The sequence below is a fragment of the Acartia tonsa genome, chromosome 1 (genome assembly GCF_053477335.1).
Source record: "Acartia tonsa isolate MP-2025a chromosome 1, ASM5347733v1, whole genome shotgun sequence".
NCBI lineage: Eukaryota > Metazoa > Arthropoda > Copepoda > Calanoida > Acartiidae > Acartia > Acartia tonsa.
In genome coordinates this window covers 43,215,362-43,235,764 of record NC_137260.1, presented here as the reverse complement: position 1 = coordinate 43,235,764, position 20,403 = coordinate 43,215,362, and the positions used below count along the sequence as shown (strand labels likewise).

At 31.5% G+C, this 20,403-nt stretch overlaps 1 protein-coding gene across 7 annotated transcripts in view; it reads left to right on the top strand.

Annotated features, from left to right (window-relative positions):
• Positions 1 to 12,748, top strand: part of Syn (synapsin) — a 94,493-nt gene extending 81,745 nt beyond the window's left edge. For 4 of the 7 annotated variants that reach the window (XM_080162771.1, XM_080162748.1, XM_080162765.1 and 1 more), the window contains 7 exons: positions 2,378 to 2,458; positions 3,026 to 3,112; positions 3,434 to 3,565; positions 4,098 to 4,284; positions 4,527 to 4,835; positions 10,207 to 10,331; positions 10,886 to 12,748. In XM_080162771.1, coding sequence (XP_080018897.1) covers positions 2,378 to 2,458; positions 3,026 to 3,112; positions 3,434 to 3,565; positions 4,098 to 4,284; positions 4,527 to 4,835; positions 10,207 to 10,331; positions 10,886 to 10,966 — 1,002 coding nt within the window. In that variant the 3' untranslated portion in view covers positions 10,967 to 12,748. Of the gene's footprint in view, positions 1 to 2,377; positions 2,459 to 3,025; positions 3,113 to 3,433; positions 3,566 to 4,097; positions 4,285 to 4,526; positions 4,836 to 5,527; positions 5,593 to 10,206; positions 10,332 to 10,885 lie in introns of those variants that run through there. The other 3 variants (XM_080162783.1, XM_080162777.1, XM_080162788.1) reach the window with 2 other exon arrangements.
• The last annotated feature ends 7,655 nt before the right edge of the window (positions 12,749 to 20,403 follow it).

Here is a 20,403-nt window from a genome sequence, read left to right as displayed (position 1 = left end):
GTCTATGTAACTTATATTTTTTAATAAATAAACGTTTTTACAAATTTAATATGAACATTTGATTGTAAATTATAAAAATCAGTTTTTCAGTGCCATCTAGCTTTGGATATAGAACTAGAATATCAAAGCGTTCATCAATTTTTATTTTGCCTGTATTTTTCTTGTTTTGGATTTTTGTCACTAAAGGGCCAAACCCTGAGGGGTAAATAACATCACTTGAAAATGTTAAAAATATTGTAAAAACGAGTATTGTCTGAGAAAGAACATAGATAGCATTACAGATTATTCACTTATTTAGATTATTCAGTTATGAAATTTTTTATTTAATATTTAGCCTTAGTTTTAATGTATGTCTTTGAAGTAGACAACTAGCGAACCTGGTGGCTGAGAGCTAAACTATTAATTTTTTATTAGTAAACATTTAAAAGTTTTATCATGTTAATTAGATTTAAATATTACATTTAGGCTAATTTGAAAAAAAATAAATTTTTGATCATAAAAGGTGAACCCTCCTATTTTTAAACTAGGCGAAACATACTTTTATGCTGCACTAAGACCGTCCGCGGCTGTTTGTTTTTTAAGATTCTAAATCAAATTGTATATTAAATATTTTCTTTAATTTTTTTTAAAACATAATAAATTACAGAAAAATAATAATAATTAATAAGATAAAATTTTTTTTATTTTTTTTACATATATAGAATAGGTTATGATTAAGATGCAAAAAGCCGCGGACGGTTTAGATAAATAGCAGACAAATTATTTTAGTAGGGGGGAAGTAATATTTTACAATGAAATTGGGGTGAGTATTCATCCTCTTATCCTTTTTCCTTATGTTGATTCAATAGATAAGATGGTCATGGTTGAAACGTTATCGACATACCAATAAAACAGAAATGATATGTACCATAAAACTAAAATTACATGGAGGGAAAGAACAATTGATTGTAAATCATCATGGTACCTTTTCAAAACCTTATATACCATTATTAGATGTTGATAGTAAGGTTCCTGATAAAAGTGTCCATACTATTCAACCAATAATTTAAATCTACAGAAGGTTTTTTTTTGGTTATCATTATTGGGGATGTATATATCAATATATATTCATTGTCTTATCCCTTAAGATCCCTGAGAAACTTAGTTAATAGCATCAATAAGGAAATGGTGGAATTTAATCCCTTTTGATGGAGGAAAAATATTTGGAAATATTTGGCATTTTGGCATTTTTATTATCAATATTAATTAAAACTTTTCCAAAAGTTGCAACACAATTTCAGTGCCATGGAATTGCATTAGGGAAAACAAATAGCGATGGCTGAGAAAAATCAATTGATTTTTCAGTATGGCTTTAAAACTATTAATATCCTCTGGATTAGAACCAATTCTCATCATTACTGAAACATCATTTATAGCATCGTATTACCGACAATTTAATTTTTAGAATAGTTTTTGTTGCATCGTATTAAGGAAAGCTTTTCGCGGATTTCAAAATAAAATTATAAATTTGATACCCGTTGACATAATAACTACATATTTTTTGTCATTAAATGTTGAACGATGTCAAGAATATCGACGTAGATATTTGTCAGCCACGACAACTATTTTAACCAGCGTTGCGGAGTCGTTTTATTTTGGTGCTGCTCCGGTTCAGGCTCCGGCTCCTCGGAGCCGTCGGTGATGATGGCGGCTCCGGCTCTGGCTCCGACCTAAAATCAAGAAAAACTCGACATATTTTTTTTCCTCCACGTCTATTTTTGACTTTGAAGGTTTTAAAAGTTAAATTTTTGATAAAAATGGACTTAAAAAAACTTAAAAGGGGCATTTGCACATGACAAAACTGAGTTACCATATTATAATTTATAAAGAATCTCTTTATTTATCTAGTCCGGAGCCGGAGCCGTTTTTACCGAAAATTACGGCTCCAGCTCCTGCTCCAGCAAAATATGGCGGCTCCACGGCTCCCGGCTCCGGCTCCGCAACACTGATTTTAACTGTACAGCGAACAAAAAATTATGAAAGGGTATTAAATTTAGATAATGCTTGTCCTTTTTCAATAAAATTAGTAGCTGTACACTGTGTACATCGGAAGTTGCTTATTTGTTTCCTGATAAAAGTTAAAACAACAAACTTTATCAAATAGTTTATCTAATAACATGAATAAAGTATTATAAAGAATAAATAATGAATGCGTTTTCTGGAAATATATTATCTCTTTTAATTTAGCTTTCACACATAGAAACTTTTGAGCATTGAAAATGAGGGTGGGTAGTTTTCTTGTTTGTTTGTTTATTACTTTAGGTCAGGTTATATTGGATAATGGGTAGTCCCGCAGTGTTTGGGCCTCGCAGTATTTTAATTATTATTTATAATTCAGGTAGCTGAGATGTTTGGAGGGCTGACAATATGCTCTCTAGAAGCTGTTGTAGCCAAAGATGGTAAAGAATATATTATTGAGGTAAATATTTAGACAAATTATTGTTGTTTTTATTCCAGAGAGAGAGGGGACAATTACACTAGTCCCCAAAGTTTTACAATAACGTTTTATTATCCGTTGGCTTAACAACTTTAAGGACTTTTACTGGATTTTGATTTGTTGATTTATTAAGTTAAGTGTTCAGATATTTCAACCAGTAATTTCAATCTACAGAAGGGTTAATTTTGTTTGTCATCAATGGGGATGTACATCAATTTATCGGCCATTGTCTTATCCCTTTAGATTCCTGTGTTGATGCTCATTGTAAGAAAATTTATATAATAAATTAACCACTGTATATCTTAAATAGTAGCCATCAGTTTACAATTTTCTCTTAGCGTTACAGACAGACGAACACTTTGAGGCACTGAAGAAAATATTAGCATAAAATTAACAAAGAGTAATATTAAACTGGAAAATCACTATGACAATTCTTCAATACATGGCAACTTTTAGTATATTCACAAGCAATCCTAAAATGAAGCTTTCCTCCTTCTCCCCCCCCCCCCAAAAAAAAAAGAAACATTATTGAAACTTTGTATTTTGAAGGTGAATGACAGTGCAACAGGTTTACTCGGAGACAGCCAGGAAGAGGACAGGAGACATATAGCTGATATTATTTTAGCCAAAATGGAGGTAAATTTTATAATGTGTATTCATTAATCCTATTTATAAAAGTAGTTTTATGCACAATTTGTGTTTGTAGCGAAGGATCTCGCTAACCGATGAACCAATTGGTTCCCCTCTTAAAGTGAAGCTTAGCAAAAGTCCAAGAAAGGTTTTTAACTATTTCTGGAAAGGGTACCTCCACCCTTCCAAGAAAATTGAAAGGTAGGTTAACTTTCGCCCCTCCTCTTTCTATAAATACCCCAAGAGGCCCTAAGGGCGTATCCGATAGTAGGAGATTTAATAGAACTAGATATGTAATGTGATACACTAATCTAATCTTCTTTTAAGGCTGAGTGTTCAATTCCAGCAAAGGAGAATATAAAGAGTGGGACACCTGTCATAAAGGCTGATGATGAGAGACCTGGCAGCGCTGCCAGCAGCGTAACCAGCTCCAATGCTGCCAATACAGAGTTAGGAAAGGTAAGTGGTGAGAAAACTGGCATCAATAATAACCCAAAAACAAATCCTAAATAAGGTCAAGGACTCGGACTTATTGTAATAGATATATTATTATGATGTTACACCAGATTTTCATGTTCTCTAATAAAGTGAAACTCAATCCCCTAATCCACCCCCTCTACCCCATCTCCTCCCCTCCTACTGGATGAACGAACTGACCAATATATGTGTTCTATGTTAGCAATCTATATTAATACTTTTAATCAGGAGGTTAAAAATTCTCAAAATACTTTAACTTCGGTATTAAAAAGCAGGGATCGGCAGCCGCGCGTAAGCCTCAGTGAAATCGTCATTTTATCACTGTAAAATTCAGCTGGGTGCATAAAACTGCTCTTTAGCAGACAATCCTTCTTTCTGAAATTTATTTTTCTGCTCACAAACAGGCTTAAAACTGAGGCTTATGCGCGGCTGATGCGCGGCTGCCGAACCCTGTTAAAAAGGATCTAAAACAAATACCTACACTTTTCAATCAAATTTTAACTCTTATTTGTAGGCCAAACAAGAACTGAAAGAAGCAATAACGACCAAAGAACCAGCTGCCAAACCCAAGGAGCCTCCCAAGCAGCCGCCAGCCAAGCCCAAAGAGCCGCCAAGGCCCGCAGCCGCCGCACCTTCTGCAACAGCTGCCAAAGCCCCACCTCCACTCCCTGAAAAGCCCAAAGCAAGACATGATTCTGGAGGTAAGTTATAGTTTATTTTACCTGAATTTTGATGAAAAAATCAAATATTTATTAAATTTAAAAAAGCAAGAAGTATTAGGATAAATAAACTATAAAAAAAATATTTAAATTCTTTTATATTAAATCTTAAAAAACGCCGTAAAACTTACGTTGAATGAATATACCTTACACAAATAGTTCTTGCATATAAGTTGAAGATCATGAACAAAAAAAGTTAATAGTCTATTATATTTCCTCTGAAGCCAAAGAGAGCACCCCTACCCCTGCCACGGCTCCACAGGCCCCTAAATCCAAGCCAGTCTTTGGCTTTGCATCAGTTGTTCAAGCAGCTAAAAGTGTACAGGGAGCTAAAAGTGCTCCAAAAGTAGTACAGGGTGCCCAAATAGGGGCTAAAATTGTACCAGGGGCGACTCATGGAGCAAAGGAAGCTCCTCAGGGTGGCAAGGGTGTGCAGGGGTCCCCCCTGCAGGGAGCCAAGGTCGGGCAGGGTGCTCCTGCTGGCGCAGCCACGAGTGTAGCTCAAGCACAGGGTGCTAGGCCTAAACAATTAGGTACAGTGTGTTCCAAAAGTTCTCTCCATTTATACTAGAAGTTATTTTTTAGCCTGCCACAGTTTCATATTTTTTCATACAATTTCAGTAAACGCAAGACATTAGTTTTATCCACCTTTTTAAATGTTTATTTATTATTATAATTCCAACCCTACTTTGTATATTTACCTCACAGACACAGGGTTATTTTCATTCAGTTGGGCAGCTGAGTTACTTTTTTCTTCATCTAAAAAAAGAGAATCTTGTATTTTTCTTACATTTGGTGACATACAGTTAAAATATTTTGAGCTATTTTTGAAGTTGAAAATTGAATATTTCACCTCTAATATTTCAAATCAAGTAAGGCAAAAGTATTTGACTCTTAAAGTTTAATATAAAAACTATAAAAAATTCTTAAAGTAGAGTGAAGAAGTTCAGCTGCCTATCTTTAAAAGCTTTAGAGCCAAAAATTAAAAAAAAATCAATCTTAATCTTAAAAAGCTTTAAATGCCATGAATTTTTGGGTTCTTTAAAGAAAAAATAAATTAGAACTTTTTTTATAATGAATTTTCATATATTTAAAACTGGACAATAATTTTTACTATGTTCTTAGCTTATAAGAAGTTTAAAAAGCAAATTCTCATTATTGCTATTTTTTAATAAACAATATTGTTACATTTTCTTAATATTCTTTTTCTTTATATTTCTTATAGATTCTACAGGTAGATATTTTATATTTTTATACCTAGTAGTTCAATATTAGAAATTTGTACATGATCAAAATTGACAGCTTCCCTCAAAATGACTATTCAAGCATAGAACACCCTCCTCTCAGTTTTAAATTGAATTGATAAAAAGGGGATGTTATTTTTGGATAATAAGTTTTTGACATTAGGTTAGGTTTTTGGGTACTTGGAAGCACCACATGGTTAGTGCACTACAGGGTCAGGCCCCGCAAGAGTTAGGCATAAGAAAAAACTACCCGTCCCACCTTTTTAAAAATTTCATTAAGAAATAATTTGGGGGAGGGGGGTCATTGCTCGATTTACGCTTTTAGGGAAAGCGCCCAAAAATCTTGAATTTAAAATTTAAAACATAAAAGTATTATTACTTTTTCATGTACAATTATCTAAAATAACCTAATGCATGATTTAAGATCAAATTAATTAACAATATCAATAAAATTTCAGTACTTGCATAAATTGGAAAAATTTTACATTTTGAAAATTCTATTTTAATAAAATTTGTACCCTTGTTTAGTTAGATTAATATTGATTATAAGTGTAATTTGATGTATTATACATATTTTATTTTATACTTGGAATAGCATCTTCGGGTAAGAAAAAAAAAATATATATTTGAAAAAGAAATGATTGAGACCATTAAAGTGATTAGTCTCTAGATGAAAGCATGTTTATAGATTTTAGATAGAGTTAAGGGTGTTAAACAATCGCTTCACTTTTTTCAATATGAACCCTACAGGTTTGGTCAAAAACTAATAAAAAATGACCCAGTTCATGCTGAAGCAATGACAATAAGAAAAAATATTAACCTTTAAATTTAATCACCTCTCCAGAGCATTACAGCTCGAGACCTAGCCCTTGTGGAGAATTTTGCTCGACCATGAGATTAAACAAATCTTGTAGATAGACCTCTTAATGTTTACAGTTTTTGATGAGGCACGCAAAGACCTTTCTTCAGACACCTTAACCAAGTTTCTACCTCAATCCTAGCCAATTTGGCATAAAAAAGATAAACCCATTAAACATTGAGATATGATGGCTCTGCCTTTTGAAAAAAAGAAAAACCATCTTCAGTACTTGGCATCTTGTAGAAAGACCCCATAATTTTACGAGTTTTAGATGGGGCATGTAAAGACCTTTCTATAGACACATTAACCAGGTTTCTAAAACAGTCGTAACCAATTTGGCATAAAAAGAAAGATCTGGCAAACATCAAGAACTAGACAGAGGAGTCATGTGTGATTGTTTGATGGGTCTGTCTTTTTTTATGCCAAATTAACTATGATTGAGGTAGAAACCTGGTTAAGGTGTCTATAAAAGGTCTTTATATGCCTCATCAAAAACTCTTAACATTATGGGGTCTATCTACAAGAGTTTAGATACTTAAAACGGTTTGTTCTTTTGAAATAAGACAACTCCAGTCTTAATTTGCAATAAAATATGCACTTTCCTGGTAGAGGAAAAGCTCCACAAGGGCTAGGTCTCGAGCTGTAGTGCTCTGGAGAGGTAAGTAGATTCAAAATTTAATATTTTTTCTTATTGCCATTGCTTGAGCATGACTTGGGTAATTTTTTAAGTTTTTGACCAAAACTTTAGGGTTTATATTAAAAAGAAATAAAGCGATTGGTTTTTTGAAACACCCTTTATATAGTAATAGTTTGGATATTTTAAATTGTCTCTATTGAAGGCCATTGGAAATAAAATGTATGCAATGTGTGATTAGGTTTTGATTAAAAAAACAAGGATGATAAAACTCATAAGTAGCAAAGCATAAAACAATGACAAAATTGGCCAAACGAACAAAGTAAGTTATAGAGCAGTTGGTCAATAATCATAAAGAAAGAGAAACTGAAAAAAAACAGATGATAAATATGAAATCACGAAACCTTTTTTATATGAGTTTGTAAAATTTATGTACTTTGAAGCATGACGTGGGACTAACTGACAGAATTAAGCATATAATAGGAGCTCAGTGGAATGGGAAATATAGTTTCAGCTAGAAATTATGTTTGTATTGCTTTTTTATGCTATGTGCATTAGAACAATAATATTTTTCAATAAGTTTAAAAAAAATATTGAATACCATTTGTAAATTCTAGGTAAATTAATATAAATACAGTGTGTTTTTTTATGAGAACTTTTTTGAAAGCAATTTTACCCCACTTATAGTTATCAGAATTTAATGATTAATGGCTTATTTTCTTTGTTTTTCATGGAATTAATAGAACAACAAAAAAATTTTCAGTTTATATTTTAAAAGCACAGTAAAATCTAAAATTCAAAACTTAGGTATCAACATCTAAAAATGGTTTTAGCGGATTTTTCTTATGCTCAAATATTCAACCTTTTGCAAGAATGGCTGATAAACACTTTAAAGTTGATATATAGAGCTAAAAATATATACAGATACTATTAGGGACATGTACTAGAACATATCAAAGTTTGAAGGTCATATCTCAACCAGGGAGGGAGTACTGCCCCCCCCCCCCCAAAGTCGACTACAGAAAATCCAATTTTTTTCTAGCAAAGGGTAGAAGATTTAGGCATAAGAAAAATGCGCTAAAACCATTTTTAGATGTTGACACCTAAGTTTTGAATCTTAGATTCTACTGTAATTTTTAAATAGAAACTGAAATATTTTTTTGGTGTTCTATTAATTGCATTAAAAAACGAAGAAAACAAGCCATTAATCATTAAATTCTGATAACTATAAGTGGGGTAAAATTGCTTTCAAAAAAGTTCTCATAAAAAAATACACTGTACTTAAAAGTCAATTTTTAAAGACAACATAGTCAACATGAATAAATATTATTTCTAAAATATAAGAAGATTAATATATATAATAAAATAAAAATAATTTAATGAAAATGATTTATAAATAAAAACAAGATTAATTTTAATAGAAAAGAATGTATATTGACGTATCAACTATACAAAGGAATTTTAATTTTTAATCTTAATGAAATTATCATCTTACATAAAACAAAACATACAATTTTCTAGCAACGAACAGGGACCATTAATGTTATTTGACTATACTCATAACTCATAATAACTCATAAACTTAAAAATTGATTTAAAATGAATAAATTTGCTTACTGCAGGGAGGGGACATTGTAATGAAAATTAAACTGGTACCCAAAGTCATTTATTTAAACTTATACTAACTTTGGGTACTTTAGCTGAATTATGGTTAGTTAGTTTCAAACTAGTAGTGTCCAAACGTTTCAACCATTAATTTTAGTCTACAGAAAGTTTGTTATGAGACAGGGATGAGACATCCATTGTCTCATCCCTGGAGAACTAAGATGGAATCTAATCCTTATAGTTCACGCTGCGCGTGTGAGAAACTATAAAAAACTTAAATTAATATTTTGAATATTTTTATGTACCAAAGGAGCAATTTTTAATTCAAGACATTTGAAAATTGTATGGTATAGCATGATAATATGGTAGAATTTAAGATAAATTAAGTATGAATAGAAATGGAAAAGATTTTATATTAGTTATTTATCGCATCGTATTATATACAGCTTTCTGCGGATATCAAAAGGAAAATTATAAGATTAAGGCCAGGGCTAACAAAAACTGTTTTTTATTTTGTGTTTTTTTTATTTTTATAGCCATGGGAAGTTGTCTGTAATACGATGCTATACATGATTTATTAGCAGGGCTGAGAACCAGTTCTAATCAAGCGGAAATTAATCAGTTTCGAAGCCACGTTGAAAAAAGAATTATAAGTTTGATTAGCATGTAATTGTAGATTCATGTCATTGTGATTTGGATGTAAACTAGAGGTTAAAATCAATTATTGAGAGATAATTTAGTATTATTATAGAACAATGTAAAAAAGAAGAATCTAGGACTTGCAAAAAAGTTTTGTAAAAAATATAAAAAAGCATAGTTTTAAAAGAAAAAATCAATTCTAAATTTTAGAAAATTTTAGTTTATTTATGTTTGACATTAATAGTAGAATATCAATTTTAAAATAGAATGGGGCAAAGGTTACCCAACTAATTTAGTCCTAACAGAATTTAAAAAGTAAATATTGCATTGACTTTGTATCAAAGAATCCTTAGCATGTAAACCCAAAATCTAGAGTTTGGCAGATAAATAAGGCACTATTAACAAATTTAATGGGTAAAAACCTACCAAATTAAAAACATTTCACTCCCCAGCCCTTTCTAAATTTAAAAAAATATTTTGTAAACTAATTTTATTTTTTATGAATTACTGAATTTAAGAATTTGATGATTTATTTCGAATAACTTTACAGAAGCTTGTGATTGATATAGCTATAGCTATAGTAGAAAAATTGGGAAATGGATAAGATAGACTTATACAGCTATAGACAGTCTATTAAAAGGAAAACAAAGTGCTTTCCCTCATTGTACATTTCGAGCATTAAACCACTTACTATGAATAATTTTCTATATCTAACTCCTGCAGGGGCCATTTTTCTAAGTAAATTAATTAAAAAAGAAATTAAAAATTATTTTCTATTTACTTCTAAATAAGGGGTGGGGTTTCTGTGCTCGACCATGCACTTTGAGTGAAACCTCCGAGGGGACTTTGTTAATCAATGCTGCATGACATTTGAATTACAAAAATTGTGACAAAGTAATAATTTAAATTTTGTTAAATTTTAGCGTCGGACTCAAGTAGTGCATCAGCTGACTCTAGTGGCAGCTCTACAGTGAGGAAGGATGATGATAACGATGATAATGACAAGGACGAAGAAGAAGGAGAAAAGAAAACTGAAAAATCCTCAGAGGTAAAAGTCAGGGAGGGAGGGGACATTGGGCTGTTTATGAAACTAGTTCCCAAAGTCTTATAATTTTTCTCATTTGTTGCTTGAACTACCTTCTGGACTTTTATTGAATTTTGATTGGTTGGTTCATTTAGTCGAGTGTCCAAACGTTTCAAACACTAATTGTAATCTACAGAGTGAGGAATTTTGTGTATCATAATTGGGGATGTACATTAATTTATTGTCCATTGTCTTATCCCTTTAGATACCTGGGCAAAGTCAGGTTTTTTTTTATCAACCAACTTGAATTAAGCAACCTTTTCTTTGATTTTACGTCAATTTTTTGGTAACTCATGACTGTATATGCGATAGAAAGGGCTTTGCCTGGCTAAGACATTCTTCATACATGTTGGAAAGATACAACTAGAATTGTTTTTCAGAATTACTGACTCTTGTCCCTTAGTTCCCTAATGTTTGAATGTCATTAGGCCTCTCGTTTGTGCATATTTGTTGACGTCCAAGCCTTAGAAAGAACCAAATATTTATTATAAAATTATCAACCTTTTTATTTTTTTTAGGATCCTGAAAATCCAGAGGGTGAGGATACAATGAAAAATCTGAGAAAAACATTCGCGGGAATTTTTGGAGATCTTCAATAAATAAATAAATTCTGAATTAACCAACCATAACAAAAAAATCTATAAACGTGAAAAATTTAAACTTTTAGTCTAAATAAAATGTTCAGTAGAAGAATTGAAACTTTTAATATAATCACAAGAAATAATAATTTTCTGATTATATTAATTCTAGAAAAATAAATACTCTCATCTCTCTTATAATTATTATCATCAAAGCTTTTGTATTTGTTAGATTTTAGTTTAATTAAAAAAATCTGGTAAAATCCTTTTCTTCGGCAGTCTACCATCTACAACAACCTCTTTATATCTATTTCCAATTTTGAAGAAAATCACGACATTTTTATCTAAGGTTAGGTTATGTAAGGTTCACAAGATCATAAGATCTTGACCATTGCTTTATGGGGGTCAGGAGTAGTGAACAGTCAAAAAAAAAAAGATTTTGCCAAAAATAATTTCTGTCAACATATCAGAATTTGCAAATAAATTTTACATCTTAAAAAAATTGTTGCCATGAAGCAAATATCAAAAAAAAGATATCATTTTTTCTGCCAGCTATGCAAATTTCAAATTTACATTAGTGATATGTTTCCAGAAGAAAAAAACAAGGTTCCTGAAGTCTTTTGATTTAACAGATTTACAGATACCAGTCTTAATTATCAGCTGAGCAGTAACAGGGTTCTGTAACAAAAAATGTCTCCAGGAACCAGTAAAATACTATTACTCATATCCTTTTTTGTGAATTTTTACATTTCAATAATAAGATGTTTTTTTCTGTATAATATGGAACTTTCTTGTGATCTCATTTTTATGCTTTTATCAGAAATATTTTAATCTTAATTTAAAACAGCATTTATTTTGAATTATATTCTGTGATATTTAATTTATACCATAATAGATACCTCAGTTTAAAATATTTTAAATTTTATTAAGAATCATTACTAACCCCAAACAAAATTTTTTGAACAGATAAGCTGAAATAGTACGGCCACATTGAAAAATCTATCTTCTATCTCTAATAAATCTACAAAAAAGACTATTTTTAAAGTAAAAATAATATATATTTTGAGTAAGGTTGTAATTTACCAGTTTCTGTAAAAATCACTTTCAGAACTGGTTCATAATTATTTCTATCATTCAAACATTGTTATTTAGATTTTGTTATTAAATGTATGTATGTGTCGTTTATAGTGAAATTCTATATGTGTTAAGTTAAATAATATTATACATATGTGTTTATTAAACTATTTTAAAAAAGCTTTTATTAAAATTACCAAATTAGGTAAAAATAAGATGATTTAAATTTAACTTATTGCCTCAAAACTGATAATAGTTATTTATCGCATCGTATTATAGACAGTTTTCTGTGGATATACAAATGAAAAAATATTAAAAACAGTCCTGTTAGCCCCGAGGGGCGAAAGTCCCGGACAAACAAAACTGCTATTAATTGAATATTTGTGGAAAATTGTCTGTTACACGATACTAAACATGATTTTTATGTATGGATGAGAACTGGTTCTAATCAAAAGGAAATTAATCGGTTTCGTTGCCATACTGGAAACTTTAAAAAGAAATCTATTTGTAAAAATTTAAAGGGAACAACTCCAAAAAGGTTTTCAAAAATTTACACTAAGTATGAAATAGTAGCAAAGTCAGGGAGACGTTGAAATTGTACAAAATTCTGCTTTTTTATTATATTGTTGTTTATTATGTATGATTATAAATGTGTAAAATTGTAAAATTTTGATGTTCACAAAATATCCTCAATTCTATTAAAATACAGAAATAAATTGTTAAATTTGATGCTCGTCTATTCATTTTATAACCAAGACAAGAATGATTATTTTCAAAAATATTGATAGCTTTTTAGAATTCATTTTATTACTCTTTATAGCTTTTTAAGTGGATTTTAAATGCAGCGCAACACTTTTAATCCTGATATAAAAATGACAGGATCTATGTAAGTCTGTGTGTCTGTCTGTCTGTCTGTACAGAAGAACTGCTTAACCGATATTGTTCCCTTAACAGTGTAGCTTCTCATAGGTCCTCGTAAAGTTTAAAGCTTTGTTGGGAGATGGTACCAACACCTTCCCAAAAAAAGAACCCTCTCAAAAAACATTTTTCATTTTCTTTTTAAAACTAAAATCTAAAGTACGGAGTTGGTGGGGGGGTGGGCGTCGACACCAACCACAAGTACCCAAGATTTCTCTAGAGGCGTATCCGCGGTGACCCCTAAAATGGTGGGTCCACGTATTACGTGCATGACAAATATCTCGAGTTTTTTCCGTCTTAATTTCTTACGACTTTTATACAGTTTTGTATTGTGGGAGGCGTAGTTAGACAAATTAGTTGGGGGGAAAGTACAAAGTTTATACTGAGTTAACACTTTAAGGACAATAGGGATGAAAAGTAGAAAATGTTATTTATGAAATAAAAAAATTATATTTGAATGTTGTATATTAAATAATGTATATCATAAATTAATTTTGAAATGGTATATAGAAAAGTAAAATCTTTAAAGGTTTAAATATAGATGTAACAAACAATATGATTCAAACGGCAGATTTAAAAAACTTTCAAAATTTCAACAATTGGACATGAGGGAAGTTAAAGACTTGAAATCTGATTTCTTTTAAAGCTGAGTAATAATTATTTAACGCATCGTATTATAGACAGCTTTCCTCGGATATTAAAAATGAAAAATTATCAGATTAAAGCCCTGGAGGCCCTCCACAGTGCAGTGGTGAGGTAAAGTTTAGTAGCCCCGCTGAGTTAGGGCCCCCTGCACGGGTAAGGTTAGGTTAAACAAGATAAGGGCTCTCCTCCACAGGGATTAGTTTAGGTAAAATTAAGTAGCTCCACAGGGTTAGGGCCTCCTCCAGAGATTGAGTTACGTTTAGTTAGGTTAGTTTAGATGAAATTGAGTAGCCCCATAGGGTCAGGGCCTCCCACAGGGTTTAGATTAGGTTAAACAAGGTTAAATTAAATTAGGTTAGGTTATATTGAGTTGTCCCGCTGAAATAGGGCCCTCCACATGGGTTGGGTTAGGTTAGTTTAGGCTATGTTAAGTTAGTTTAGGTAATGTTAAGTACCCTTGAAGGGTTAGCACATCCATAGGGGTTAGGTTATGATAGATTAAGTCAGATTAGGTTAGGCTAAGCTAGGCTAGGTTATGTTAGGTAATATTGAGTAGACCCGTTATGTTAGGGGTTAGGATAGAGTTAGGTAGGGTAGGTTTAGTAAGATAATCTTGGGAAACCCTGCAGGGTTAGAGCTGCCTCCAGGAGTCAGGCTATTTTAGATTCAATTAGGTAAGGTTAGGCTAGTTTAATTAATATTAAGTATCCCAAAAGGGTTAGGGTCCCCTGCATTGGTTAGTTTAGGTTAAGTTAGGTTTATTTAGATAGGAATAGATAATATAGAGTAGCTTCGCAGGATTAGGGCTCCCTGCAGGGTTTAGGTAAGGTTAGGTAAGGTCAGATAATATTGAGTAGCCTAATGGGTTTGAAACCTCCGCAGCGGTTAGATTCACTTTGGCTCAGTAAAATTAGGTTAGGTTAGGTTTAGTTATGTTAGTTATAACAGAAACCCTCCAGGATTTACCCCCCTTCCCAGGGGTTAGGTTAGGTTAGGTTGAGTTAGATTAGTTTAGGAAATATTAAATAATCCTGACAGGGTTAAGGCCCTCCAGAGAGGTTAGGAACGGTTAATATTATTGGATATAAATTTGTGCATATACAGTAAATTATAATAACATTATGATTTTATGAAAACATTCATAAACAACATCTATAAATGCAAATATCTGAAGTGGTAGGTCAAACGCACATCAACATTTGTAGAGTGTAAAACTGCTTAAATATAGGATACTGTTTAAGGACATACTTACATTTTTAGGACTTAATTATAGAGAAGCTTCGGCTAAAACAATGTACAATGTTGTCTTAGGAATCATTATTTCAATTATCGCCAACTATCGCAAAAAAAAATTTAAAATCAACATGTTTGAAATGGACATACAGAAATTCTAGTAACATTTACTTAACAGATGCTATGCTTCCTAAATCGTATTTGACTTATATAGGAATCAACATACAAAATTATTTAATTGATAAGAAAAAATGTCTAAATTAACAAAAAGAGCTAACCGTCACGGCCGGACAGACAGACTGACCGATCGACCATAATTATAGAGAAGCTTCACTTTAAAAATTTCCGAATTCATTATTTTCAATTTATTTGTAATTTAGAGTGTTTGCGGTGTTCTTTGCTCAACTAGTCCCTTTGAGGAAACCATAATTTTTCCATAAAAATTTAGCCATCTTTATTATATAGCAGTTAAAATCTTTAGCTTTTTCAAATACCAATTCTTACAGACGAACACATTAAAATTTTGAGTTATAGAGTAGTTCTTCTACTAAAAAAATTATTTGGTACAACTAATTTGTCTTAACTAAAGCATTTGTTTAAAGTCAAAAATATATAACAACATTCATTTTGTATGTTTACTCACTGAGAACTATCGCCAAAATTTCAAAGAATTTAATTAAACGAAAAAATCTAAAAATTATTATTGATTAATATAATCTCGAACGGTTGTTATTAAATTATCTTTTAAAATTAAATTTCTTTTTTCTTTTAAAAAATCAATACAACAATGTACCTAATAACATTGTGTACTATTATCAATTTGAATGTAGAATAATAGAGGCGTTTCAAGGGGGGCGTACCAAAAAGTGGTTAATTCACCACCATTAATTAAACAGTTTTGAGAATAAAAATATAAAAAATATTGATTTTTTATACATGTATCATATTTTATTTCTGATTATCTTTCATTTCAACAGTAACGGGTGACTTTAGCTTAGGCGTCAATTTATTCGCAGAATATAAAATGTGTTCACTTTAAAGTAAAACGAGGATGACAACATCCATAAAATCAAAGCTCTAAAATCAGAAGGAAGGACAGTCAAACAATAAATTACGAACATTAATTTCCAAGTCTAAACAAAATTGTACATACATTTTTTGTAAAATTGCATAAATATAGGAATCAGTAAAAGGACATGCTTTCATATTTAGGATTTGATTATAGAGATGCCTTGCTTATAATACTTTAACTTATTTTCCTAGGAATCATTATTCCAAAAACCAGATAAAAAGGATAAACAGCATCTTTTAATGGAGTTACTGACTTTCTGATAGATAATATAGAGTTGCTACGCTTTCTTATTCGTACAAAACTGTTCTAAATTGTGCCTAACTGTCATAGGAACCATTATGAAAAATTCGAAATTGATAGGACAATTCTAAAATGTCGATTTTAATTATTATTTCATACAAAAAATGTTGTCAAAAAAGTTACAAATCAGCATGTTTTAACCCTTAACAGTCGGGCCCCTTGCCGCACCTTAATCAGTCGGGGGGGGGGGGGGCGTTCAACGCCCCCCCCCTTATTATCTCAGTTCCTATTAGAGCTAGAGGGCTAAATTTTTTTGTGCAAGTCCCCTGTGTTATGATGATTTTCCGACCTTAAGTAAGTCAAAGTCAATTTTTGCTTCCTTCACCCTTTTATTTAACAACCTTTGTTTTTAGGTCCTTTTTTACTTAAAAATTTTAAACGGCTGTAATTTTTTTATTTTTGAAGCTAGAAGAAAATTTTTTTGCAGAAAATGTTTAATTTTATGTAAATTTTATATTTGAAATATCAAAACATAAATTTCAGCGGCAGCAGCTATATTTGGCAGCTGCCAGCCGCCGCAGTCGGCGGTCGGCGGGAAAACGGCGGCGGATCTTTATGAAATTTTTATACATTATGTAGACATGTAAGAAAAGCTTAAGTTTAAAGTTTGAAGTCTCTAAGTCAAAAATTGCGGCCACAGGAGCCTTTTAAAGATTTCTGGAGACCTGGAGGATCAGGACCTGCAGGATCATACCTGGAACCTGAAATTGACTTGAACACCTGTATTTAATATGAGGATGTACTACTATAGGATATTTTAGTATTTTGGTAAGATAAAATGCTTTGTTTAATTAAAAAAAATATTTTTGTTCTTTACCTGGATGACTCTGGTTTGCTGGCATCCTGTGCCCGCCAGGATGGAGATATTCAAAAAAATCCAACTCTCAGTTATGTGTCATACCCACACTTAAAAAGTCAAGCAGTATGGGCTCTTTATCTTTCACACACAGAAAATGAGATAGAAAAAACCGGATGGGGGGGCGTTCAACGCCCCCGCCCCCCCTCCGACCGTTAAAGGGCGAATATAGGTTCGATATGATATGAGCTTATATCAAAGGTGCCATTGCATAGTTTTATAATATCTATGTTAAATTTAAAAATTCAAAAAAATCCTTAAGTAGATTTTACAATTTTCGTGTTTTCTTCAACATATAATAAATGAGATGGCCTACAAAATCGTTTATTTTAGCCCTTTACAAGACTTTTTTTGACTAGTTTTCTTAAGTTTAATTGATTATTTCATTGGCATGCATCTTAAATGATAATTAAAATGTTTATTTTATTTAATTATATAGTATTTTATTCAAATTTTAAATTGCGTCAAAAATTTTGCTTTATAGTCTATCATAAAGGTAAATATTAAGTTTTTAAATTTATTTTGTCTACTAAGATTTTAGATTTATTCATGATGAATACAATTTATTTATATAAAAATATATAATATGTAAAATATATTTACCCTTTGTAGCCTGGGTATAGACAAAAACATGATGCAACTTTTAGCAAACAAACATAATATTTTAATTTTGAAATATTTTTTTAAAATTAGTTTTCAGCCCTCCCTTTTTCAATGTACTTTTACAAAATTATGTTATGAAAAATTTATTTGATCAAAAGTAAAAGTTGCAGCATCCTTTTTTTTCCCATTCCTTTCGTCTTCATTATGACTATGATTGAACAAAAGCTTTATAATACAACCTTCCGACGCAGCCTTGTGTGATGCAGGGATGTTTGGATTTCTTAGGGAACCACACAAGTTACGCGAATTGGCGTAATTATATCAACGAATCAGTTCGGTTTTAGGCTAGAAACGGACTTATACAGTTAAATATGTCAATGTCTTTAAGTTACTTATAATCTATATAATTGCACGCTTGAAATAAGCCCATATCATATCAAACCTATATTCGCCCTTTAAGGGTTAAATGAACGTACAGACTTTCTTGGTAGAGTTGCTACACTTTCTAATTCGTATGGACGGACGTACGGGCGGGGGGACCGATCAAAATTATAGAAAGGCTTTTTTTAAAATGTTTGCAGGAACAAATTGAGCTGAAAAATGAATCTTTTTTTTGTTTGCAATTTACTCTATAATTTAAAATGTCTTTTAGTCCGTCTAAAAGAGTGTTTGTTTTATAAAGAATTTCTGTATTTCCTACCCTTTTACTTTAGTATCGAAGCTACTCTATAATTCAAAATGTCCGTATTTCGCTTGGAGACAAAGTGGGGGGAACGTGATTTTCTCGGCTCCTATGACAGATAGAAGACTGAAACTTTTTGTCAACATTCCCAACACTAACGAGCATAATTAACTTTAACACATTCATAGCGGTCGGACTGCTTTTTAGCAGGTTTTAGGCTATATTTGTATTTTTCAAATTTTTCACCATAACTTTGGTGTTTATGGTCCGATTTTCAAATCTTGTTTAGTTATTGATATCTAAATTAAATCCAGCATATAATTTACTTTGGCCGTTGGTATGTCAATCATTATAGAAAATAAAATAAGGTTTTGTGTTTATTTTTTCCAGTGAATCTTTTCTTGATTTTAAAGATTACTCTTTCATTCTATTTGTATGTATTCCCATCCACGATTTTTGTGCCACGCTACTTATGGATGTTGTCATCCTTGTTAGGCCCTTTTTAAAGATTTTAAGCTGCTGTAGTTTTCTTTATTTTTGAGGGTAGAAGAGCAATTTTTCCAAAAAAAAAGTTTATTTTGTATTAGAATTCTCAAAATATAAACTTCAGTGGTGTACTTGGAAGCTGTCTGCCACTGCAGTTAGCGGTTGGTGGGAAAATAGCGGCAGATTTTTATGACATTTTTATATGTCATGTTAACATGTTAGTTTAAGCTTGGAGTTTAAAAATAAAATTATCTTAGTCTAAAAGTGCTTTCATAGGAGCCATTTAAAGTTTTATACAGGTCATACCCAAAACCTGAAAATGACTTTAAACCCTATATTTTAAATTGATATGGACTACTATAGGATCTTTTAATATATTAATAATGTAAAAAGCTTTGTTTAAGTAAAAAAACATATTTTTGTTCTTCACCTGCATGATCCTGCCTTGTTTGTTCGCATCCTGTAACCCCAAGGATGGAGATGTGGACTCTCACACATAAAATTAGATAGAAAACACCTGAGGAACTCTAAAACAATGGTTTCCTAATAGTTTATTTGTTTGTTTTATCAAGGTAACGACTTACGGTCGGAAATTTTTTAACAACCAGGGAATATGCACACAACCTTCTTGCTGTAATAGAGGATGATATAAAAGGTTAAAGGAAGCGTTCAATGCCCGTCCCCCTCCTCCCCACTCAAAAAAGGAAGGGGTAAAGCTACCTACAACTGCCATTGTTTTCAAAAATGATTATATGAATGGTGTCAAGAAGTTTCAGGTGTCTATCTTGAATAGTAGCTGAGAAAATCACCTTTCCCCTACTCCATTTATGACAAAGTTAAGTATAGATGGACATTTTGGAAATAGAGTAGCTTCGCTACTAAAAAAAAGTGTCATGACATCCTAGAAGTAACTCAAATTTTTACATTAGTTTCATACGAAGTTGTCTGCGATGTCATCGCTAATTTTTAAAATCAAATTGATATTTTTGTTATACAAAATTAAATTTTTTGATAATTTTAATTGCTTTTTAATACAGAATGTATATATTCTAAATATAAATTAATTTTGTTTCTACTAAGGCGTTGCAAAATTTTAAGTTCGCCAAAATTGAGATATGCCAGAGAGCCGGACCCACCATTTTAGGATTCACCGTATCCGCTACTAATAATTAGTTGAGATAGTAACCACCTATTAGGGGCACTTTTACTTTGTACCAACTAATATCAAGATTTAATAATGTTTCCAACAAAGTTTTTATACCAACGAACAAGACAAAATGTTCCTAAAACATTGGGTATTGGATAAATTACTTTCTATTGCTTCTCTTCTAATAGGAAGAAAAACAATGCCTTGTTGTAAGCAAGCAAGAGGATGTCTATTCTATTTGTTTGTCTGTACCGAAGGATCTCGCTAACCGCTGAACCAATATAATTATCATTTCAAGTGTGCTTCTCATGGGTCATGGGAAGGGTTAAAACTAGTTACGATAAATGGTGTCAAGTAAGGAGTTGATTGTAAGCTAGCGTTTTTTAGTTTCCTAACAAAATTACAAAAAAATACTAAATTTAATGTCGTCGTAGAGAGTAAA